This window comes from Notechis scutatus, chromosome 2 (assembly GCF_049901735.1).
Source record: "Notechis scutatus isolate UNSWTSFEM ecotype Mainland chromosome 2, rNotScu1.2, whole genome shotgun sequence".
In the NCBI taxonomy this organism is placed as follows: Eukaryota; Metazoa; Chordata; class Lepidosauria; order Squamata; family Elapidae; genus Notechis; species Notechis scutatus.
The window spans coordinates 14,595,129-14,620,121 of record NC_142010.1 but is presented as its reverse complement, the minus strand read 5'-3'; the positions used below and the strand labels follow the sequence as shown (position 1 = coordinate 14,620,121).

General features: G+C 45.2%; 2 protein-coding genes across 3 annotated transcripts in view; both read right to left on the bottom strand.

Moving 5' to 3' along the window:
- Positions 1-24,993, bottom strand: part of LOC113429654 (uncharacterized) — a 219,888-nt gene that overhangs the window by 9,526 nt on the left and 185,369 nt on the right. Inside the window, exons 1-2 of one of the 2 annotated variants that reach the window (XM_087953396.1) lie at positions 2,250-2,364; positions 1,293-1,914 (exon numbers count right to left, since the gene is read on the bottom strand). The exons of the other annotated variant lie outside the window; for it this stretch is intronic. Of the exons in view, the coding sequence (XP_087809522.1) occupies positions 1,293-1,784 (492 nt within the window). The 5' untranslated portion in view covers positions 1,785-1,914; positions 2,250-2,364. Of the gene's footprint in view, positions 1-1,292; positions 1,915-2,249; positions 2,365-24,993 lie in introns of those variants that run through there. 2 annotated transcript variants of the gene reach the window in all.
- LOC148131808 (uncharacterized) overlaps positions 24,443-24,993 on the bottom strand; it is a 35,490-nt gene continuing 34,939 nt past the window's right edge. Inside the window, exon 5 of the mRNA XM_087953576.1 lies at positions 24,443-24,618. Within this exon, the coding sequence (XP_087809702.1) occupies positions 24,520-24,618 (99 nt within the window). The 3' untranslated portion in view covers positions 24,443-24,519. The remainder of the gene's footprint in view (positions 24,619-24,993) is intronic.

Below are 24,993 nucleotides of genomic sequence, written 5' to 3'. Positions count from 1 at the left end.
TCATTGACCATGGGGTTCTCCTGGGATGGCTTCAGGGGATGGGAGTTCCTCTGCAGCCGCTCTCAGTCAGTGTTGATAGGAGGACAGAGATCCAACCCTCGCCCACTGCTTTATGGGGTTGCACAGGGCTCGGTACTCTCTCCGCTCCTGTTCATTTATATGAAACCGCTGGGTGAGATCATCCCTCACCATGGACTGAGGTATCACCAATATGCTAATGATACTCAGCTGTATGTCTCAGCCCATGGTAAGTTAAGTGTTGCTGTGTCCTCCCACTTGCAGTGCCTGGAGGCTGTTAGGGTCTGGATGGGGAGCAATATGTTGAAACTAAGCGCGTGCAAGACCGAGTAGCTCTGGGTCTGGGGTTCGTTGGTTCAGGGAGAATTACCACCTTTAGTCTTGGATGGCGTGGCACTACCCCAAATAGACCCTGTGTGTAATCTAGCAGTTTTCCTGGACTTATGACTCCTACTTGAAGAGCAGGTGACAGTCATGGCCAGGAGGACCTTTATGCATCTGTGAGTTGTGTGCCAGTTACGCCCTTTTCTGGACCAACAGTCCTTACTCACAGCCACCCATGCCCTAGTCACTTCCTGTCTTGACTATTGCAATGTGCTCTACGTAGGGCTGCCCATGAAGAGCATCTGGAGGCCCCAGTTGGTGCAAAATACAGTGGCCCGAATGGTTTTGTGCGAACCCAGTGTGCATATATATCACCTCTCCTGCAGGAGCTGCATTGGCTGCCAATTTGCTTCCGGGTGCAATTCAAGGTGGTAATTGTCACCTTTAAAGCCCTTCATGGCTTGGGTCCAGGTTATCTGAGGAAACATCTCTTGCCAGTGACATCTACCCAACCCATTAGAGCGAAGAGGCAGGGAATGCTGCGGGTCCCACCTCTGAGGGAGATACATCTGGTGGGACCTAGAAGAAGGGTTCCCCCAGGGATTAGAATGGCCCCCTCATTAATACTATTCCAAAAGACACTGAAGACCTGGTTTTGCCAGGGGGCCTGGGGAACCCAGAGAGGGATGGAACCCATCAAATGGCTAGTGTGATCCGCTGTCGTCAGGGTGGGGAGCTCGTTTTGTTTTTGTTGTTTTTTGTTTTCCCAAATTTTGTTCTAGTGTACTTTACTAATTTATTTGATTCTTTTTGTTAGTTCTTATTGTTTTTATTTTTATTTTTGTTTTAAATATGATTTTACATTGTGTAAGCCGCCTTGAGTAGCCATGGGCAAATAGGCGGCAATATAAATCAAATAAACAAACCAATAAATAAATAAAGTCTCCCACCTGCCACTGGAGCTGCTCCTTCTGCTCCTCCGCCTGGCTCAGGAGGAAGCCTTCCGCCAGGGCCACCGCCTGGGAGCTGCTGTCTGCTCCACACTCCTGCACCCAGCCCTCCATCTCTGGGGGCAGGAGAGCCAGGAGACGCTCCAGAACCACCAGGTCCAGCATCTGGGCTTTGCTGTGTTTTGCTGGGTTCAGCCATCGCCTGCACAAGTCATGGAGTCGGCTGCAAAGTCCTCGGGGACCCTCAGCCTCATCCCGGCATCGGATGGAGGTCCAGGGCGGAACTTCTGAAGGGAGGTTAGTTCCCTCCTGCAGGACCTTCTGCCCAGTTCTGGTCCAGCTCTCCCCACAGCTCCCAGGCTGAAGAGCCGCGGGGCCTTTTCCACTCCCCTCCTTGGCCAAAGGGGGTGTCTCCATCCTTCCTCTCTCTGGCAGAGCAGCTCCAAACGGCTGCAGGGACTCTGGGGGGTCTCCAGGGCCCTCTTCCTTCATGGGACCATTTCTGGGTTCGCAGGACGGATCCCTGTTGGTCCTACCGCGCTCTCTCTCTCTTCCTTCCTTCCTTCCTCTGTGGAGTAAATCCTGGCTTGCAAAGGCTGTTGAGGGCTCTGAAGTTCTAGAACTGGGAAAGAAAAACCGACGCCCAGGATCAGAAAGGGGGATTCAGCCCCTGGACCCCCTTCCCCTAACCTGCCCGCATACCCAAGCGTCTCCTCCTAGCGCAGGGCCTAGGAGCCCCCGAGCAGGGCCTGGAAGGAGGCAGCTGGAGTGGCCGCCCCCTCCCCCTCCGGAGACAGGATCAGGCTCTCGGGGAACCCGGTTCGAATCCTGCCTCGTCCTACTCGGCCGGCTTCTATCCTCTACTGCTGGGCCTCCGCCAGGCCCACCCACCCCTCCCCACCTTCGCATGGAGAGGGCGGCGGCTGGAGAGCATGGGATCCGAGAAGAGCCCCCCACCCGAGGTACGTCTGAATGTCTCCCTGCAAGACTCTCCCGCGGGTTGTCCGACTGCTGCAGCGCCCCAGCGAGTAAAGAGAGAGAGTGCGGCGTCCTAGAGAGGCAAGGCTCAGTGATGTCACTTCCTTTGCCGCCTCCTCCTCTGGGAAGGCAGCCGTGACGTTCACCCTCTTGTGGCCCAAAGGGCCTGGAGTTGCCTTCCTTGGTGGAGGGCTCCCCCTGGTGGATCTGGGGCAAAGTGCCAGGATGGTAGAAAGGCAAAGAGGAGCACATCGGAGCCCATGGGAGGGGGAAGGGAGAGGGCGGGGATGATGGGCTTGGGAGTAGGAGGAAAGGCCCCTCTCCATGGTTCCCTGTCAGACAAAGGCTTTGGCGTCTTTTATATGAACCCAAATGCCTCGAAGGAGGTTTTCGTCTGTGTTCTGTGGCGTTTCTAGAGCAGTTTGGTTATTTCTCATGTATAAAGTGCAACTCCACTTCCGCCTCTTTCATTAGGTCCACTTCTATATTTATTTAGAGGAGAGGTGAGATAAATCTTTGTGACAATCCCTGAGATATTGGAAGATGCCCCCATGTCTCCCCTCGTCCTTCTTTTCCTCAGACCAGACACACCCAGTTCCAGCAACCAGTTTTTAAAATATCTTTTAGCCTCCATCTTTGTTGCTCTTCTCTACAGTCTTTCCAGAGTCTCAAGATCTTATTTATTTATTTTACAAAACACAAAGAAAAATAGAAATAGGAAGTTAAGGGAAGGAAAAAGAGGGAAAAAGAAAGTCTGAGGTACAAGAAAAAAAAAAGGGGGGGGGAATGCTGATTTCTTTTTAGCAGAGTGCTAGATTTTAAAAAAATAAACCATTCCAGCCTGACAATTCAATCTAATGGACAAAAGCAAAGTCATTTGAGGTCTTTTTCTTTTGAACACTTTAAATGTGAAAATATCCCATTTAATGGCTGGAGAAGGAAAGCGCACAAAGGTCCCAAACTCCCTGTTGTGGCTGAGGGAGGGAGGGCTCCCGCCTGAGGGTATCTGCACTCTGATTGGTTGCTGCGGGTGGAAAGGGGGCGTTTCCTTTTTTCCCACCTATTTCTTCTCTGGGCTGTTTGAGTTTTACCTCAGGATGTTCCTGACTCTCTTCTCTGCTGTGAATGTTAAATATATATTTATATTGATATAAAACTACACGTTTGTGTCCATGTCTGCCGCTTCCTTTGGGCAGCAGCTGTGCGAATCCCCCACATTCAATATCCTCGGTTGCACCTGCCAGTCGTGGGGTTCCTATTTTACCCCATGAAAGTGTCGGAAGAAAAATCAGGTCCAAGAAGGGAAGAAAATGGAGGCTGCTTAAGAAAGGAGCTTTATTGACTGGCAGAACCGAGAACAGCCTGAAGTTAGAAGAGAACAGAGCTGGAAGGGATCTGGGAGGTCATCTAGTTCAGCCCCCTGGTCAGGCAGGAGAACCTCCAGCATTCCAGACAAGGGGCTGCCCGGTCTCTTCTTCAGGGCCTCCAGTGAAGGAGCCCCCACAACTTCTGTTGGCCAGGAGTTACACCGGCTGATTGTCCTCCGTCAGGAAGTTTGTCTCCAGATCTCCATTGCTTCTTCTCTCCCCAGAGTTTCCCTCGTTGCTTCTCGTCTTCCGGAAGAGAGCTTGGCCCCCTCTCTCTCCTCTGGGGCAGCCCCCCAAATACTCTCCTGGGGCAGCCGGGAAAGGAGCCAGGCGAGTCAAGGATTTTTGTGCTGTTTTTGCCGCGTCTGGTGATCCGGAGGCTCCTTTTGTGGCCGTTTCGTCCTCTGAGGAGGCGGTCAGGGCTGAAGCCGCGTCTTCCCGGGGTTCCCCTCAGAGAAAGGCCCTTCTTCTCTCCATTTCCCGATCCCTCCGTCCCCTCTTCCCCTTGGCCAGGTCTCTTGGGGAGGCCGCATCCCGAGTCTCCTCCGCCACCTTTGGCAAACGCCATGGGCATCCGGGCTTCCGAGGCGAGAGCCAAAGTTTCTCCTGCCCTCCAAGCCCAGCCAGGCACCGCTTTGCCTGCGGCTCTTGTCCTGCAGCCTCGGGGGGAGGGGACCCCTGAGATGGTGGCTTTTCCCTCCTTTTCACCTCTACCGGCTCCTGAGTTTCTTTTCTGGGCTCCTCGGTTCTTTTTGGGGTGTGGAGAATTACACAAATGCTTGTAATGTGGAAAAGCCTTCAGGAGCAGCACTGAGCTCACTTTCCATAGGAAAATCCACCCGAGGAAAAACCATACATCTGTACAGAGTGCGGAAAAAGCTTCTGTTGGAGTTCTCAGCTTACTTCCCACAAAAGGATTCACTCCAGTGAGAATCCATATAAATACATAGAGTGTGGGAAACGTTTCGGGGAAAGTAGTGGACTTACTTCCTATAAAACGATCCACTTAGGCGAGAGACCATATAAATGTATGAAATGTGGAAAGAGCTTCAGAAGGAACAGCCAGCTTACCTGCCGTAAGAGAATCCACACGGGAAAAGCCATTTAAAGTGTGCAGAATGTGGGAAAAGCTTCCGTCAAAGCAGCCACCTCATTCCCCATAAAACCATCCATACAGGAGAGAAACCCTATCAGTGCACAGAATGTGGGAATACCTTCAAGAGGAGCAATGAACTCACTTCCCATAAAAGGATCCACATGGAGGAAGAAGCCGTATGAATGATCGGACGTCTGGCAAGAGCAGCACACTTGCTTCACATAAAATATTCAGACAGGACAAAAACCCTTATAAATGTGTGGACTGCAGGGAGAGCTTCAGTGAAGCGGGCAGCTTACTTCCATGCAAATATCCACTCTAGTGGGACTCCCTAGACTAGACGTACCTGGTTCTTTTTATACATACATTGTCTTCTTGGTATGAACTAAAAAATTTTTTAACTGAGTCATGAATCCTGGCTGCCTTATTTTTGCTAAAACCTAAAACCTACACCAAAAGTGAGAATGAATTTGCTGGGAGAAGATTTCTAACAATAGGGGTAGGCAGTTTATATTAGATGAATTGGCTTTCAATGGGCTTTTGCCATGTTCATGTGTCAACATTGTTGCACCCCCCCAAAAAAAAAAACATAGTGATTTAGTTTATGCTTTATGATGTTCACAGTCTCAGATGTTTTGACACCAACATACAGAATTCAAGTAATCCTCAATTTATGACCACAGTCGGGATAAGAATAAGAAGAATAAGAATAAGGCAGTTGTTAAATGTGCCCAATTTTACAATTTTTTTGCCATGGTTGTTAAGCAAGTCACTGCAATTATTAAGTGAAATGTGTTTTTAAATCCGGCTTCCCCATGACTTTGCTTTGTCGGAAGCTGGCAAACTGATGACCCCAGGATAGTCTAGCTCCATGATGGCGAACCTATGGCACACATGCCACAGGTGGCACGCAGAGCCATTTATTGCCGGCACGCGAGCTGCAGGCAAACTTACCTCATTGCGCATGCACAGCTGATTTTCGGCCAGTTTGAGGCCTTTTTGGCCTCACAGAGGTTTGAGGAAGGCGTCTGCAGGCTTTTCAGGGTAAAAACTAGGCCCATTTTGTCACTTCCTGTGTTTTTCCAGAAATACTGGAAGTGAGAGCAACTGGGCAGAGGTTTTTGGCCTGAAAAAGCCTGCACAAGCCTTCCTCAAACCTCTGGAGGCGAAAAAGGCGCGCAAAGTGCCTGAAAATCAGCTGTATTAGGAGATGCAGGCAAGGGCGGTGGGGAGTGGGTGGGTAGGGATTGCGTGCACATGCATGCACAGGGGCATAGGGGAGGGTGCATTGCCTTCTTGGGTGCTGGCACGTGAGCGCGGCGTGCAAGCGCGGCGCACAATTTTGCACAGGAGCTCAAGAAGGTTAGCCACACTGGAGAGCAAATGCTATAGTGCCTGTAAAGCTCACCCTTGCCCCCAACAATCTGTCAGTGGAAGTACATATTTTCTTTTTCCTTTTTAAAGAAGAATGTTGGGGATGGGGATGGAATGGTTCTCAGGGAAGGCAGAGGAGGGCGTCCTATTTCAGTGGTGTCGAGTAACAGGAAATATGGGAGACAAGGGAGAGGGCAGGCACAGGGACACAATCTCCGTGTTTAGTGCCAATCTCATGTTCTGCTCCATTGCACTCACCTCATTTTCCTGGTCGGTAGATCTGTGGTGGCCCTGGTCTTAAACTGCTGCTTTTAAATGTGAGATCAGCTTGCAATAAGGCCAGGCTTATTGCCAACTTGATCCTCCAAGAGAAGGCTGATCTGGCTTGTATAACTGAAACTTGGCTGAGCCCAGAGGAGGCGTTCCTCTTGCAGGAATGTGCCCAGTGGGTTATCGAGAATGGCACCAGTCTAGACCTCAGGAGGAGGTCTGGGTGTTGTTATCAGAGAATCTCTAGTAGCCTCCAGAGGTGCTGTTCAACACGTCCCGGCTGTGAGACCCTTTTTCTTAGATTGGGCTCAAGGGATCAGGTGGGATTGCTGCTGCTATACCAACCTCCCTGCTGCGTGGCAGCTTTCCTACCTGGGCTCCTGTGCCTCACCGCAGGACTGGCAGTGGAATTCCCAGGCTTATAGTTCTGGGAGTTTCAACTTGCCTTTTCTGGGGTCAGAGGTAGCCGAGATTTTTATAGAAACCATGACTTCCATGGGCCTGTCCCAGATTATCCAGAGCCGACTAGTAATAGTGGTCACACTCCCGATTTGGTGTTCTTGTCGGAGCAGTGTCTATGTGACCTGGAATTAGTAGACCTCTCCTTGGTCCCCTTGTCATGGTCAGATCACAGTCTGGTGGCAATGAGTTTCTCAAAAGCTGCATCCCCCGCAGGAGGCAGGACCTATTAGATTGGTCCGCCCCCCATCGACTGATGGACCCAGATAGGTTCAGAAGGAGCTGGGGGTTATAACTATTATGCAGTCCAGCCGAGCTCTTAGTCACTGTTTGGAATAGGAAGGTGACTGAGGCTCTGGATAGATTGCACCCTTGCATCACCTCTTCTCACCCATAAACCTCTCTGTGCACCATGGCATACAGAGGAACTGAGAGGATGAAACGCATGAGGAGACGTCTAGGCGCCGCTGGCGAAGACAGGAGATGAACTTGATCAAACACGGTAAGAGCTTCTACTAAGGCCTACCTTGTGGCAATTTGTGAGACAGAGTGTAAATACTCTCTCCACACTAATTGCGTCTGCAGATAATCGCCCAGCGACCCTCTTTAAGAGTGAGCCATCTCCTCTTAGGGAAGGAGATTGAGGTCCCACCTGAACCTGAAGGGGCACGCTGAGGAATTTGCAGATTTTCTAGAAGACAAAATCGCTCCACTTTGTTCCCAGTTGTTAGACACCGGCGTGGTTGCTGATCTGGTGGAAGTTTTTGAGGCAGGTTCTTGCCCTGTTATCTGGGAATGGTTTGACCCTGTTGCTTCTGAGGAAGTGGACAGGATCCTAGGGAGTATCGCATGAGCACCTGTATTTAGACCTATGTCCCTCCTGGCTTGTGAAAGCTTCCCGGAGGTGACAGACGGGTGGACTCTGGCGGTGATTAATGCTTCTCTACAGGAGGGGATGGTGCCTCAGCACTTTAAGGAGGGTGTGGTCCGCCCTCTTCTTAGAAAGCCATCCGCTGGATTCCACCTGGTTGGATAATTTCCAACCTGTCTCCAATCTTCCCTTTTGGGGAAGGTTGTTGAGAAGGTGGTCGCGCAGCAGCTCCAGAGGAAACGGATTATCTCGACCCCTACCAGTCAGGATTCAGGCCTGGATTTGGGACAGAAACAACATTGGTTGCACTTTTGGATGATCTCTGGCAGGATCGGGATGGGGGTAGCGCATCCATCCTTGCTCTACTTGGCCTCTTGGCGGCTTTTGATATCATTGACCATGGGGTTCTCCTGGGATGGCTTCAGGGATGGGAGTTCCTCTGCAGCCGCTCTCAGTCAGTGTTGATAGGAGGACAGAGATCCAACCCTCGCCCACTGCTTTATGGGGTTGCACAGGGCTCGGTACTCTCTCCGCTCCTGTTCATTATATGAAACCGCTGGGTGAGATCATCCCTCACCATGGACTGAGGTATCACCAATATGCTAATGATACTCAGCTGTATGTCTCAGCCCATGGTAAGTTAAGTGTTGCTGTGTCCTCCCACTTGCAGTGCCTGGAGGCTGTTAGGGTCTGGATGGGGAGCAATATGTTGAAACTAAGCGCGTGCAAGACCGAGTAGCTCTGGGTCTGGGGTTCGTTGGTTCAGGGAGAATTACCACCTTTAGTCTTGGATGGCGTGGCACTACCCCAAATAGACCCTGTGTGTAATCTAGCAGTTTTCCTGGACTTATGACTCCTACTTGAAGAGCAGGTGACAGTCATGGCCAGGAGGACCTTTATGCATCTGTGAGTTGTGTGCCAGTTACGCCCTTTTCTGGACCAACAGTCTTACTCACAGCCACCCATGCCCTAGTCACTTCCTGTCTTGACTATTGCAATGTGCTCTCGTAGGGCTGCCCATGAAGAGCATCTGGAGGCCCCAGTTGGTGCAAAATACAGTGGCCCGAATGGTTTTGTGCGAACCCAGTGTGCATATATATCACCTCTCCTGCAGGAGCTGCATTGGCTGCCAATTTGCTTCGGGTGCAATTCAAGGTGGTAATTGTCACCTTTAAAGCCCTTCATGGCTTGGGTCCAGGTTATCTGAGGAAACATCTCTTGCCAGTGACATCTACCCAACCCATTAGAGCGAAGAGGCAGGGAATGCTGCGGGTCCCACCTCTGAGGGAGATACATCTGGTGGGACCTAGAAGAAGGTTCCCCAGGGATTAGAATGGCCCCTCATTAATACTATTCCAAAAGACACTGAAGACCTGGTTTTGCCAGCGGGCCTGGGAACCCAGAGAGGATGGAACCCATCAAATGGCTAGTGTGATCCGCTGTCGTCAGGGTGGGAGCTCGTTTTGTTTTTGTTGTTTTTGTTTTCCCAAATTTTGTTCTAGTGTACTTTACTAATTTATTTGATTCTTTTTGTTAGTTCTTATTGTTTTTATTTTTATTTTTTGTTTTAAATATGATTTTACATTGTGTAAGCCGCCTTGAGTAGCCATGGGCAAATAGGCGGCAATATAAATCAAATAAACAAACCAATAAATAAATAAAGTCTCCCACCTGCCACTGGAGCTGCTCCTTCTGCTCCTCCGCCTGGCTCAGGAGGAAGCCTTCCGCCAGGGCCACCGCCTGGGAGCTGCTGTCTGCTCCACACTCCCGCACCCAGCCCTCCATCTCTGGGGGCAGGAGAGCCAGGAGGAGACGCTCCAGAACCACCAGGTCCAGCATCTGGGCTTTGCTGTGTTTTGCTGGGTTCAGCCATCGCCTGCACAAGTCATGGAGTCGGCTGCAAAGTCCTCGGGGACCCTCAGCCTCATCCCGGCATCGGATGGAGGTCCAGGGCGGAACTTCTGAAGGGAGGTTAGTTCCCTCCTGCAGGACCTTCTGCCCAGTTCTGGTCCAGCTCTCCCCAGAGCTCCCAGGCTGAAGAGCCGCGGGGCCTTTTCCACTCCCCTCCTTGGCCAAGGGGTGTCTCCATCCTTCCTCTCTCTGGCAGAGCAGCTCCAAAGGGCTCCAGGGACTCTGGGGGTCTCCAAGGCCCTCTTCCTTCATGGGACCATTTCTGGGTTCGCAGGACGGATCCCTGTTGGTCCTACCGCGCTCTCTCTCTCTTCCTTCCTTCCTTCCTCTGTGGAGTAAATCCTGGCTTGCAAAGGCTGTTGAGGGCTCTGAAGTTCTAGAACTGGGAAAGAAAAACCGACGCCCAGGATCAGAAAGGGGATTCAGCCCCTGGGCCCCCTTCCCCTAACCTGCCCGGATACCCAAGCGTCTCCTCCTAGCGCAGGGCCTAGGAGCCCCCGAGCAGGGCCTGGAAGGAGGCAGCTGGAGTGGCCGCCCCTCCCCCTCCGGAGACAGGATCAGGCTCTCAGGGAACCCGGTTCGAATCCTGCCTCGTCCTACTCGGCCGGCTTCTATCCTCTACTGCTGGGCCTCCGCCAGGCCACCCACCCCTCCCCACCTTCGCATGGATAGGGCGGCGGCTGGAGAGCATGGGATCCGAGAAGAGCCCCCCACCCGAGGTACGTCTGAATGTCTCCTGCAAGACTCTCCCGCGGGTTGTCCGACTGCTGCAGCGCCCCAGCGAGTAAAGAGAGAGAGTGCGGCGTCCTAGAGAGGCAAGGCTCAGTGATGTCACTTCCTTTGCCGCCTCCTCCTCTGGGAAGGCAGCCGTGACGTTCACCCTCTTGTGGCCCAAAGGGCCTGGAGTTGCCTTCCTTGGTGGAGGGTTCCCCCTGGTGGATCTGGGGCAAAGTGCCAGGATGGTAGAAAGGGAAAGAGGAGCACATCGGAGCCCATGGGAGGGGGAAGGGAGAGGGCGGGGATGATGGGCTTGGGAGTAGGAGGAAAGGCCCCTCTCCATGGTTCCCTGTCAGACAAAGGCTTTGGCGTCTTTTATATGAACCCAAATGCCTCGAAGGAGGTTTTCGTCTGTGTTCTGTGGCGTTTCTAGAGCAGTTTGGTTATTTCTCATGTATAAAGTGCAACTCCACTTCCGCCTCTTTCATTAGGTCCACTTCTATATTTATTTAGAGGAGAGGTGAGATAAATCTTTGTGACAATCCCTGAGATATTGGAAGATGCCCCCATGTCTCCCCTCGTCCTTCTTTTCCTCAGACCAGACACACCCAGTTCCAGCAACCAGTTTTTAAAATATCTTTTAGCCTCCATCTTTGTTGCTCTTCTCTACAGTCTTTCCAGAGTCTCAAGATCTTATTTATTTATTTTACAAAACACAAAGAAAAATAGAAATAGGAAGTTAAGGGAAGGAAAAAGAGGGAAAAAGAAAGTCTGAGGTACAAGAAAAAAAAAAGGGGGAATGCTGATTTCTTTTTAGCAGAGTGCTAGATTTTAAAAAAATAAACCATTCCAGCCTGACAATTCAATCTAATGGACAAAAGCAAAGTCATTTGAGGTCTTTTCTTTTGAACACTTTAAATGTGAAAATATCCCATTTAATGGCTGGAGAAGGAAAGCGCACAAGGTCCCAAACTCCCTGTTGTGGCTGAGGGAGGGCGGGCTCCCGCCTGAGGGTATCTGCACTCTGATTGGTTGCTGCGGGTGGAAAGGGGGCGTTTCCTTTTTCCCACCTATTTCTTCTCTGGGCTGTTTGAGTTTTACCTCAGGATGTTCCTGACTCTCTTCTCTGCTGTGAATGTTAAATATATATTTATATTGATATAAAACTACACGTTTGTGTCCATGTCTGCCGCTTCCTTTGGGCAGCAGCTGTGCGAATCCCCACATTCAATATCCTCGGTTGCACCTGCCAGTCATTGGGGTTCCTATTTTACCCCATGAAAGTGTCGGAAGAAAAATCAGGTCCAAGAAGGGAAGAAAATGGAGGCTGCTTAAGAAAGGAGCTTTATTGACTGGCAGAACCGAGAACAGCCTGAAGTTAGAAGAGAACAGAGCTGGAAGGGATCTGGGAGGTCATCTAGTTCAGCCCCCTGGTCAGGCAGGAGAACCTCCAGCATTCCAGACAAGGGGCTGCCCGGTCTCTTCTTCAGGGCCTCCAGTGAAGGAGCCCCACAACTTCTGTTGGCCAGGAGTTACACCGGCTGATTGTCCTCCGTCAGGAAGTTTGTCTCCAGATCTCCATTGCTTCTTCTCTCCCCAGAGTTTCCCTCGTTGCTTCTCGTCTTCCGGAAGAGAGCTTGGCCCCTCTCTCTCCTCTGGGGCAGCCCCCAAATACTCTCCTGGGGCAGCCGGGAAAGGAGCCAGGCGAGTCAAGGATTTTTGTGCTGTTTTTGCCGCGTCTGGTGATCCGGAGGCTCCTTTTGTGGCCGTTTCGTCCTCTGAGGAGGCGGTCAGGGCTGAAGCCGCGTCTTCCCGGGGTTCCCCTCAGAGAAAGGCCCTTCTTCTCTCCATTTCCCGATCCCCTCCGTCCCCTCTTTCCCCTTGGCCAGGTCTCTTGGGGAGGCCGCATCCCGAGTCTCCTCCGCCACCTTTGGCAAACGCCATGGGCATCCGGGCTTCCGAGGCGAGAGCCAAAGTTTCTCCTGCCCTCCAAGCCCAGCCAGGCACCGCTTTGCCTGCGGCTCTTGTCCTGCAGCCTCGGGGGGAGGGGACCCCTGAGATGGTGGCTTTTCCCTCCTTTTCACCTCTACCGGCTCCTGAGTTTCTTTTCTGGGCTCCTCGGTTCTTTTTGGGGTGTGGAGAATTACACAAATGCTTGTAATGTGGAAAAGCCTTCAGGAGCAGCACTGAGCTCACTTTCCATAGGAAAATCCACCCGAGGGAAAAACCATACATCTGTACAGAGTGCGGAAAAAGCTTCTGTTGGAGTTCTCAGCTTACTTCCCACAAAAGGATTCACTCCAGTGAGAATCCATATAAATACATAGAGTGTGGGAAACGTTTCGGGGAAAGTAGTGGACTTACTTCCTATAAAACGATCCACTTAGGCGAGAGACCATATAAATGTATGAAATGTGGAAAGAGCTTCAGAAGGAACAGCCAGCTTACCTGCCGTAAGAGAATCCACACGGGAAAAGCCATTTAAAGTGTGCAGAATGTGGGAAAAGCTTCCGTCAAAGCAGCCACCTCATTCCCCATAAAACCATCCATACAGGAGAGAAACCCTATCAGTGCACAGAATGTGGGAATACCTTCAAGAGGAGCAATGAACTCACTTCCCATAAAAGGATCCACATGGAGGAAGAAGCCGTATGAATGATCGGACGTCTGGCAAGAGCAGCACACTTGCTTCACATAAAATATTCAGACAGGACAAAAACCCTTATAAATGTGTGGACTGCAGGGAGAGCTTCAGTGAAGCGGGCAGCTTACTTCCCATGCAAATATCCACTCTAGTGGGACTCCCTAGACTAGACGTACCTGGTTCTTTTTATACATACATTGTCTTCTTGGTATGAACTAAAAAATTTTTTTAACTGAGTCATGAATCCTGGCTGCCTTATTTTTTGCTAAAACCTAAAACCTACACCAAAAGTGAGAATGAATTTGCTGGGAGAAGATTTCTAACAATAGGGGTAGGCAGTTTATATTAGATGAATTGGCTTTCAATGGGCTTTTGCCATGTTCATGTGTCAACATTGTTGCACCCCCCCCCAAAAAAAACATAGTGATTTAGTTTATGCTTTATGATGTTCACAGTCTCAGATGTTTTGACACCAACATACAGAATTCAAGTAATCCTCAATTTATGACCACAGTCGGGATAAGAATAAGAAGAATAAGAATAAGGCAGTTGTTAAATGTGCCCAATTTTACAATTTTTTTTGCCATGGTTGTTAAGCAAGTCACTGCAATTATTAAGTGAAATGTGTTTTTTAAATCCGGCTTCCCCCATGACTTTGCTTGTCGGAAGCTGGCAAACTGATGACCCCAGGATAGTCTAGCTCCATGATGGCGAACCTATGGCACACATGCCACAGGTGGCACGCAGAGCCATTTGTGCCGGCACGCGAGCTGCAGGCAAACTTACCTCATTGCGCATGCACAGCTGATTTTCGGCCAGTTTGAGGCCTTTTTTGGCCTCACAGAGGTTTGAGGAAGGCGTCTGCAGGCTTTTCAGGGTAAAAACTAGGCCCATTTTGTCACTTCCTGTTTTTCCAGAAATACTGGAAGTGACGAAACGGGCCTAGTTTTTGGCCTGAAAAGCCTGCACAAGCCTTCCTCAAACCTCTGGGAGGCCGAAAAAGGCCGCAAAGTGCCTGAAAATCAGCTGTGAGGCGCAGTGCAGGCAAGGGGGCGGTGGGGAGTGGGTGGGTAGGGATTGCGTGCACATGCATAGGGGGCATAGGGGAGGGTGCATTGCCTTCTTGGGTGCTGGCACGTGAGCGCGAGCGTGCAAGCGCGCGCACAATTTTTGGCACAGGAGCTCAAGAAGGTTAGCCACACTGGTCTAGCTGTCATGAATACTTGCTGGTTGCCAAGTGCCCAAAGCTTCATTATGTGATTAGGGGGATGCTGATGAATCTAAATATGAGGACCAGTGTTGTAAATCAATTTTCTTCAGTGTACTTATTTCTTTTCTTTTTTTTAAGATTTTTTATTTTTTAAAAACAAACATACACATACAAAACATAAAACCATAAAACCATCTTCCATTTTATATACATACAGTGTGTCAGTTGGTTACGAATCTTTTGTGCTATCCTTGTGTAGTCATTACAGTTTATATCAATTTTCACATTGTCAAACTAACATATGCTTATATATTTATCAGTTATTAATCATCCATGACTAAACTTCCATCATTTTATATGAGATATTCCAAATTTTATCTTAAAATTTATGTTATACTTTCAACCAATGGTTATATATGTCTATATTATGCTGGAATTCTAATTCTAATTCTGTTGAGCAGAGGTCTCCAAACTTGGCAACTTTAAGACTTGTGGACTTTAACTCTATGCTGGCTGGAGAATTCTGGGAGTTGAAGTCCACACGTCTTAAAGTTGCCAAGTTTGGAGACCTCTGCTGTTGAAAGTCAGACGATTCCTCCTCTCTTGTTGAAGACTTCAGGGAATGGATAAGGGGATCTGCTCTCAACCCAATGTTTACCAATAGGGAGACAGCTAGAAGTGAAGACGGATGGATCCTGGAGAAAAGCGACCATATTACCCTTGAGTTCTTGATACCAAGGGGAGGAGGAATGGAAAAGAACCAGAGTTCATGCTGGGCTTCAGAAGAGTGGTTCAGATCCAGGGAAGAACAGGAAAATCTGCAGAAGAATAGATTGAAGGCACAACAACAGAAGGATTATGTAGACCTTCAAAAATGCTCAGCTTTCTATAAATGCTGGAAGGAAAAAATGGAAGAAAAATATCTGTTTAAACAGAAGGAGTAGTGGGATGGTTTCTGTGCGTAAAAGTTGTGTGCTCTGGAGCAAGGAATCTGGAAAAAATCTTCTTTAAGGGAAGGATAGGATATAGGGTGGAAGAACAGTTCTTAGTTAAGAGTATTCCCATTTTGAAACAGCAGCAACAATAACAACACACACAACTCCAGAATCTCTTTCCCTTCCTCATACAACGCACTGTCCCCAGATTTTAGCCAATATTATTGCATTTGCTATGCTATGCAAGGCTACTGTTTGTTGTTTTTCAACTTTTTTTAAAAACGTTTATTGGTTTTTAAAACAAACAAAACATAAAAACATCAAGCCATCTTCCATATATATACACTATATATACAGTGTGCCGGTTGGTTTACAAACTGTTTTGTGCTTCCATTTCGTAGTCTTCAATTACAATTACATTGTATATATTCTCGTATTTTCAATCAAGTATTAAATATATTAATATTATTAATCATTTGACTATACTTTTATTCATTCATGTTTTATGAAATAATCATATTTTACTTAATTTGTTTTATGACAGTTCATATTATCTCAAATCTATTCTACAATCATTTTGTAGATATAATAAAAAAAGAATACATCTTTATATATTATTTTCTAAGAATCTACATATTTCATTACTATATTTTATTGTCTAACCATTGATAGAATAGATCCCAAATTTTATAAAATTGTTTATCATCTTGTTCTCTGATTTCAAATGTTAATCTACTCATTTCAGCACATTCCAATATTTTCTTAATGATTTCCTCCTGTGATGGTATTTTCTAATTTTTCCAGTTTTTAGCAAATACAATTCTAGCCGCTGTTAATACATTTACAATCAGGTATTTCAATTCTTTACTATATATTTCAGGTAAAATTCCCAACAAAAATATCTCTGGTTTCAAATCTATATGCTTTTTTGTCATTTTTTCCAACCACATGTGGATTTTAGTCCAATATTTTTTAGCATCCGCACATGTCCACCACATATGGTAATATGAGCCAGGTGTCTGATGACATTTCCAACATTTTTCAGATTTGTTTCTTGAACATTCTTGCTATTCTTGTCAGGGGAAAATGCCACCTGTAAAACATCTTATACAAATTTTCTTATATGCTGTTGACATTGTCATTTTATAATTTTGAGACCACAATTTTTGCCATTTCTCTAAATCAATCCCATATCCAAAATTCTTCCCCCAAGCAATCATTGTTTCTTTAACTTGTTCTTCTTCTAGTTTAATTTCTAATAAATATCCATACAATTTTTAATCACCTTTTCATCAGTACCTGTCAAAATCTTATCTAAATCAGTCAGTTTATCATAGAAACCTTCTGTTTTAGAGTCTTTATCATACCTTGAATGTATTTGCGCATATGAAAACCAATTCATCTTTATACCTTGTTCCTTTAATTTTTGTATAGATTTAAGTTCACCCTTTTCATTCAATATTTCACCATATCTAACTGTTCGTTCCTTTTTATATATTATAGGATAAGAAAATGCTTCAATAGTCGATAGCCAGACTGGAATTTTCAAATAACATTGTCTTTTAGTCTTCTCCCAGTTTAACCACAGAGACTCCCGAATATAATGTCTTCTAAAATACCCCTGTGTTTTAGTTCCTTTATTCCATAGAAAAGCATGCCACCCCAACAACAGGTCATGTCCTTCTAATGCCAATAATCTAATATTTCTTAATGTTATCCATTCCTTAACCCACATCAAATTTGTACCTTGGTAATACAACTCCCAATTAGGCAAACCAAATCCTCCTCTTATTCTAGCACCTTGCAAAAGTTTTAACTTTATTCTCGCTTTCTTACCTTGCCATATATATTTCAACACAATTTTATTTAAATATTCAAAGTAATCTTTTCCAAGCCTAATTGGAATTGTTTGGAGGAAATATAAAATTCTGGGTAATATATTCATCTTGATTGTTGATATTCTCCCTATTAATGACAGCTGTAAATTTTCCCATTTCACCAAATCTAGTGCTATCTGCTGCTTAAGTTTGATATAATTATTCTCTTAGTGTACTGCATCTTGCTGTCAAATGTATCCCCAAGTACTTGATCTTATTCGTGATCTGAATTTTCAATAGATCTGCCAGTTCTTTGTTTTGTCTTGATAGCATATTCTTTGTCAAGATCTTTGTCTTATCTTTATTTATTTTCAAACCAGCCACCTTCCCATATCTTTTCTATCAATTTTGATGCTTTCTAGTGGGTCTTCTAAAATTAAAACCAGATCATCTGCGAATGCTTGCAACTTAAATTCTTCCTTTTTAATTTTCATCCCTTTTATATCCTTTTCTTCTCTAATATTTCTGTTTAGCACTTCCAAGGTTAACACAAACAACAAACGTGATAGTGGGCACCCTTGTCTTGTTCCTTATATCAATAGAGTCTGTCAGTTCTCCCTCTATCATTACCTTTGCCATTTGCTTATGATATATAGCTTCTATTGCTTGAATAAATTTTTTAGCAAAGCCCATCTGTTCCAGCTGTAATAACATGAATCACCAATTCACATTATCAAATGCCTTCTGTGCATCTAGAAATATCAAAGCCATTTGTTTTTCAGGATGTGCCTCGTAATATTCCGAAGTGTCCAAGATTACTCTCACATTGTCTTTAATTTATCTCTTTGGCAGAAATCCATTTTGATCAGGATGGATAAAATTATTTAAATATTTTTAAGTCTTTCTGCCAATATTGAAGCAAAAATTTTATAATCTGCGTTTAGTAAGGAAATAGGTCTATAGTTCTTGATTTGTAATGGATCGGCCTCCTCTTTTGGGACAAGTGTAATATAAGCTTCTGACCATGATTTAGGTATCTTCTTCTTTAACATAACTTCACATAACTTCTAGCAATGGAAGGTTCAACAATTCTTGTAATATTTTATAAAATTTTGCCGGAAGTCCATCTGGGCCTGGTGCCTTTCCATTATTTTGCTTCTTGAGTACTTCAGTTAACTCCATCATCGTTATATTGCTTTCTAACATTGTTTCAATCTCTTTAGGTATCTGGGGTAAATTAGCATTCTGTAAATACTGTTTAACTCTTTCCTCATCAATATTCTCTTGTGTGTATAGTTTCCCATAATAGTCTCGTATGATTTCCTTCTTCTCTTTACTACCATAGCAAACTTGGCCTTGGTCATCTATTAATTGCAATATTTTCCTTGATTCTTTCTCCTTTCTCAATTTATATGCCATCTACCTGGTTTATTTGAATCTTCAAAGTAGTTCTGTTTAGCACCTCTGATTTTCTGTACTAATTCTTCTTTTTCTATTAGACCCATTTTATGTTTAATTATATCAATTTTTAACTTAATGTCCTTTTTCTGTGGCATTTTCTGTAGCTCTTTTTCAAGTCCTTTATACTCATCCTCTAATGCCTTAGAGGCTAGTCTTTTCATGGTATTTCTTTTCCTTGTATAGTCTATAATCAAGCCTCTGGCATATGCCTTCATTGTATCCCATACGTTCTGGATTGATGTATCTTCTTTTTTGTTTTCTCTAAAGAAGAAAGCCAGTTCTTTCTCCATCCACTGTGTGAAGTCTTTTTCCTATAATATAGTATTATTTAACGTCCATCTAGATCTTCTTCTTTGTCCTTTCCATTTAATTGTCATTGGATTGTGATCTGCCCAAGTACTTGTTTCAATATTTATTAATTGAATATTAGTTAACAATTCTGTTGACATCCATATCATATCTATTCTGGACCATGATAAATGTCTATTTGAGTAGAAAGTGTATTGTTTAGTTTTAGCATTTCTTTCTCTCCATGTATCTTTTAAGTTTATTTCATCTACCATTTAAAAAAAAGATTTAGGGAGAGTCTTTCTGTTTTGCTTTATTGTTTTCTGTGCTGTATAGTCCAGTTTATTGTATACAATTCCATTAAAATCTCCCATCATAACTATATTAGCATAGTCCAGTTCAACTATTTTCATATGTAATTTTTTATAAAATTCTTCTTGATTGTCATTTGGGGCATAGATTGCAATCAGGAGTGTTTTCATATTATTGCCCATTATTTCCACCATTAGTATTCTTCCATTGTCATCAGTATAGATCAATTTGGCTGAGATAATATCTTTAATGTATAAAACCAAAGAAGTAAATATTTTCCCTAATTTTGGCTGTATCAACAATTGTTCATATTGCTTTTTGATATGTACTTGTTGTAGGCAGATTATATCAAATTTTAATTTCTCTAATTTATGGAAAGTTTTCCTTCTTTTAACAGCTGAGTTAAGTCCATTTATATTAATTGTAATCAGTTTTTTCTCTTCCATGGTTACATTTTGTAGTTAGGTTTAGCAGCTTTCGTAGATCTTGGTTCATGTTGTTCTTTGGCTTCCACCTTTCCACCTACTGCACCTTCTTCTTTTTCAGTTGTCATTTGGCAGTCCTCTTGAAATTCAGTTAGTGAGATTTCTTTTTCTGCCTCTTCCTCTTTCCCTCCAAAAAATTCTGTGTAAAATGATTCAGCTTTCTCAATTGAGTCAATTCTATGTCTCTGTTCTTGCCATGTGAACATTAAACCTTCTGGAATCAGCCATCTATAATTTACCTCTTTTTTAAGTAGCATTTTGGTCAGAAATCGGTATTCTCTTCTCATCTCTCTCACTCTTCTGGGTACTTGTTTCAAAACCACAATCTCCTTGTCTTTATATTTCAATGTTTTCTCTCTTGCCACTTGCAATATTTGCGTTTTAATGGCTTTCTTTGTAAATCTGATGTGAACTTCTCTTGGTAAGCTATTTCTCATTGCAAATCTTGTGAAGACTCGATAAACCTCATCTATTCCATCCATCATCTTCTCTTTAGTTATTTCCAAAGCTTCAGCCAAAATTTCTATCATTATCTCAGCTAGGTTTTGTCCCTTTTCTTCCTCTATGTTTTGGAATCTGAGATAAAATTCTGATCTGTCCATCTCCCATCTCAGCATCCCACTTTTATCTTGTTCAACCACAGTTAATCTGCTATCAATATCTCCAATCTTCTTATCTCTTTGTTTATCTTCTTCAATTTTTTGGAATCTCTCATCATACTTCATCATCATTTGTTGAATGTTCTCCACCTTTTCATCAGTTTTCCCTGTTCTTTGTTCAATGTTCTCTATTCTCTTTTCAATATTCTCTGTTCTCTTTTCAATATTCTCTGTTCTTATTTGAATATTTTGAATTCCTTGCATAATCATCTGCAGGGTCACTTTTTTCTGTTCTTTTTCTTGCTGTAACATTGTCTGTATTGAACGTTGTCCTCCAGATGGTGAAGAGAAAGAAGTAGGAACCAGGGGTGGTTAGTTTCCTACTTATTTCGGACAATTCAGAATCTTCAGGTTCTTCTAAACTTCTAAATGCACCTGTGAAATAACCAATTGCAATTCCAAATAAAAATAGTAGGAAAAAAGAAGCCAAATAGTAGTAATAATAATAATAATAATAATAATAATAATAATAATAATAATAATAATAATAATAATAATAATAATCCTAATAATAATAATCATAATAATAATAATAATAATAATAATAATAATAATAATAATAATAATAATAATCAGGTTCTTGTATACCTTAATCCAATCGATTGGCTAGATAGCAGTAAAAACTCAAAAATGGAAGAAAAGACCATAAACACACACAAAAAAGAAAAAATTGTTAAATCCTAAAAAAGGTGGAAAGCAAAAAGTAGAAAACTAAAAAAGAGAAAAGAAAAATTCTTCAGGTTCTTCAACACCTTAATCCAATTAAGAAGTCTCAGGTATAAAAGGATGCACAAGAGGGAAAAAAAGCCACAAAAATAAAAAATAAAAAACCAACATGGAAGGTAAATAGAAAAAAATACAAGGGAGGGAGAGAGAAAAAAAGAAAAGAGACTACTCCCTTAAAAAGAAAAGGAACGAAATCATTAATACTAAAGCTTTTCCTTTAAAATAAAATGCAAACGTAAAAATTTAACTTCAAAAGACAAAAAGAAAGACAAAACCAAGTTCCAAAAGGCCAAAAATCTAAATAGCTATTACGAAAAGTAAACTGATGAGGAGGGGTGGCGCAGCTTAGAAAAAATAAAAAGAGCACACTGCACCTTGTTTGATTATCCAAGGCTTTTGTTAAAATTTATAACTCTCTTCTCCAGAGTCTTATCACCTTTTCCCCCCTATAAGCTTCAACACCAGACTCCAGCTGTTGATAGAAACCCAGAAGAGCACCTGCAATAATACTCTCCCATGCTCTTCCCTCTATCTTGTCAAATAGCAATGTCCTTGAAAAGAAGTCTCAGTTCTTTCTCAGCTTTGTCTGGTCAAGAAAAAGAAATAGAATATTTCCAAGCCTCTAGTTGGCAGTGTTACAAAGTTTCTTTTGCTTTCACTTTCCCCCCTCCTTTTCCAAACAAAATATAATAAAAATTAATTAAAAAGGGAAAAAGATATTTTAAAAAAATGACTAAAAGGAAGTCTCTAGCCTAGAATATTATAAAGTCAAAAAGGAGGGATCTATTGGTGCTGAATTGGGGTCGATGGAGCCTTTTTTCTGGGAGTTTTGAGTGGGGGAGGGCAGAACAAACAGACGCACCAATGGGAATCTTCCCAGCTTAAGCATCATCAGTCTCCGGGCAGGGTCCTCTGTGACTTCACCTGAAGGAGGAGAGAATTCTGCCTAGAGAAGGAAGGGGAGAAAGTGGGAGGGGATCCATTCAGTCTCCGGAGCTGAAGGAGGGGTGGGGGGATTCATGGCAGGCCCGGAAAGGAGCCTCCACTTTCTTTGCGCTCTTTACAGTTCTCAGCCGGACTTTCCTCTGGGTGGCTGGAGGGGTGGACTAGATGTCTGTTTAGGTTCCCAAAAGCACCCCCTCAGAGGGAAATCTGATTTTTTTTAATAGTCTGAGTATCTTAAGGAGGGTCTCTGGCCGCTGTAGGGTTCCAGTGCCCCCCCCAGCAGGGATCCAGATTGAAACTCTCCCCCCCCCCAAGAGCTTCCTGGTCTCCACGGATATGCCCCCCCCCCATTGAGTGAGGCCCGTGGCTTTTGGGACGATCCTGGGGCTTCTCTCCCTATGGGACATTTTCCCAAAGTGGGGGGGGGGGGGCTGAATTTTTTGCCCTCCCCTCAGCCTGGAAAAACACAATCTCCCGATGGGAATTGGAGGAAACAATTTTCTCTGCTCCCCCCAAAAACAGGGCCACTTGGTGGTTCTGCAGGAATCGGAGGCTGCTCCAGTTCACCTTGCAAGCGGTGGAGGGGGGGGGGCAGTTTTATTTTCCTTTTTTTTTTGTTACCTCATAGTTTATATTCCTTCAATTCAGAGCGAGGCTATGAGAGATTTTCCTCCCAGGGAATTCAACAAAGGAGGGAGAGAGGGAGGGAGGGAGGGAGGGAGGGAGGAAGGAAGGAAGGAAGGAAGGAAGGAAGGAAGGAAGGAAGGAAGGAAGGAAGGAAGGAAGGAAGGAAGGAAGGAAGGAAGGAAGGAAGGAAGGAAGGAAGAGGAAGGAGAAACAAGGAAGAAAGGAGAAGAAAGGAACCGCCGCCCCCACTCCACGTCGGATTGGGGGGGAGGAGGAGGGCGAAAGGAATCCCACACTCCCCTCCAGGGCTGACCTGAACCCCCCCTTCACCTGCGGCCCCCACGTGACTGAAAACATCCCACCTCCCACTTTCTCCGCTTCTCTCTCTCTGCGCTGAACTACCGTCTCGTGTGGGTGAAGTCCAGGGAGATTCTGCCAGGACACCGATGACGCTGCAGAAGGGAGGATTCCCATTGGTCCTTCTGCTTTTCTAGGCCCTCCCAATTCCGAAATCCGAGGGGGAGGGAGAGGGAGGGAGAGAGAGAGAAGAGAAGGACAGCCCGGGAAAGAACCATAATATACAGGATTAAAGGAAGGGAGGTGAAATCCGAGGAGGGAGGAAGGAAGGAGGGAGGATAGGGGGGCCCTTCAGAGGCTCTACCCTCCCATCGTTCCCGAATTGTGCCGTGAAAGGAATCCGGAGCCACCAGGGAGAAGCCAAGTAGGGAAAGAGGGGCTGGAATTCCTCCCAAAACCTCCTTCTTCAGATTAAATGGCCCCGTTTGGCCTTTGTGAGAAATAAGGGGGGTTTTGGGGGGGCACTTACAAGGTTTGCCATTCCTGCACAAGGCCCTCCTCCTGGAGTAGCCCCTCCCTCCCCTCTCCCTTCTCCGACTTAGTCAGCCCATCCCTCCACTCCCCCCTTTCACGGACCCTCCCCCTCCCCCGAGTTAGCTAGAAAGAGCCTGGAGGCTCCTTTCTGAGAAGGACCAGCCTCCCCCCCCCCGCAGTTTGACAACCTAAATGGACATCTAGTCCACCCCCTCCGTGCACATTCCGTGCACACTTTATCATAAATTATCAGAGGGGCGAACCTCTCTGAGAGCGAAAATTCGCAAAAGATGGTCACACTAGAGGAGTCGCCGCTTATGGCAGTGTCATTAATCACATGTCACCCAACCTTTCCCGGTTCCACGCATGTAAACATTGTGACATTTGAGCGAGCCTGCGATGGTTAGGAGACCAATGTCCATGCAGTCCCTGCGGCTCAAGGCCAAAGTCTGTAGCCCAGTCTTCTTTGTCCCAGAATGCCCTTCCTCCCACTTCAGGTAAAGTCACAAAGGATCCGCCCGGAGACTGATGACGCTACAGCAGGGAGAATTCCCATTGGTGCTTCAGCTCGTTCCGGCCCCTCCCAGCTCAAAAGTCCAAGAAAAATCCTTCCTCCCTCCTCGACACACATTCTTCCTCTGACACACGCACTGACAGGCACATATACGTGTTCATTTCATGGGTAGATCCTGCTGAAGGAAGAGCTGCTGCCCTGGATGACAAGGGGGGGAAGAGAGAGATAGAGAGGGCAAGTCAGGGTTACCCATAGACCCCCCCCCAAACGGGAGAGAAGCCCCAGAAAACCTTCCGCTAAACCAGGGAGAGGTGCCGCTTCGCTTCTGGGGAGAAAAAGGCGATTCCCCTCCTTGAAACCCGCGCCTCTCTTGCTCGGAAAGTCTGGACGAAGCGGCTCCTTCAGGACTCCCGCCCCTCCAACCCCAAATTTCTTTCCTTCTGTGGGTCAGGAGGAACCCCCTTTTTCTCGCAAAGCAGTCCCGAACTGCGATCCCGGAGTAGTTTGGGCCGTTTCTCCCCCACTTCCCGCTCCTTTCCTCGGAAAACTCCGACAGGGGTTCAACTAGATGACCTCCAGGATCCCTCCCAATTCTGTTAATCTGTTATCTGGCCACCATCTCAAACCATCTAAGAATCCATATACTTTTTTTCAGATTGCTGGGGACAATAAGATGACTTTGTAAACTGCTCAGAGAGTATGGGAAAGCAATGTGGAGTGGTATATAAGTCTAAGTGGAATTGCTATTGCTATATAGTTTCACCCGAGCATGGATCCTTTTATGAGAAGGAAGATGACTATTCTGAACAAAACTCTTTCCACATTCCATGTATTTATTTTATTTTATTTAAGTATATTATTTTATTCATAAATATTTTGAATACAGTATACTGTCAGGGCATATCATTTATGAAAAAGCAAAAGAAAAAACAAATATTAACATATATACTAGTAACAACGATAGTGTAACAAAATAATTGCAACTCATTTCATGTATTAGCTTATTTATACTTTTTATGTTAATTATATCAACATGTTTCTAATTGTCAACCCCCTTTGTATTTAATTCCTACATCACAATAATATTCCTTTACCTAATTTCTAATGGGAAATAACATTTCATCTATGAGCAAAGGTCTTTCCAAATCCCATACATTTATATGGCTTCTTTGGTCTGGATCATCTTATGAGAAATAAGTTTATA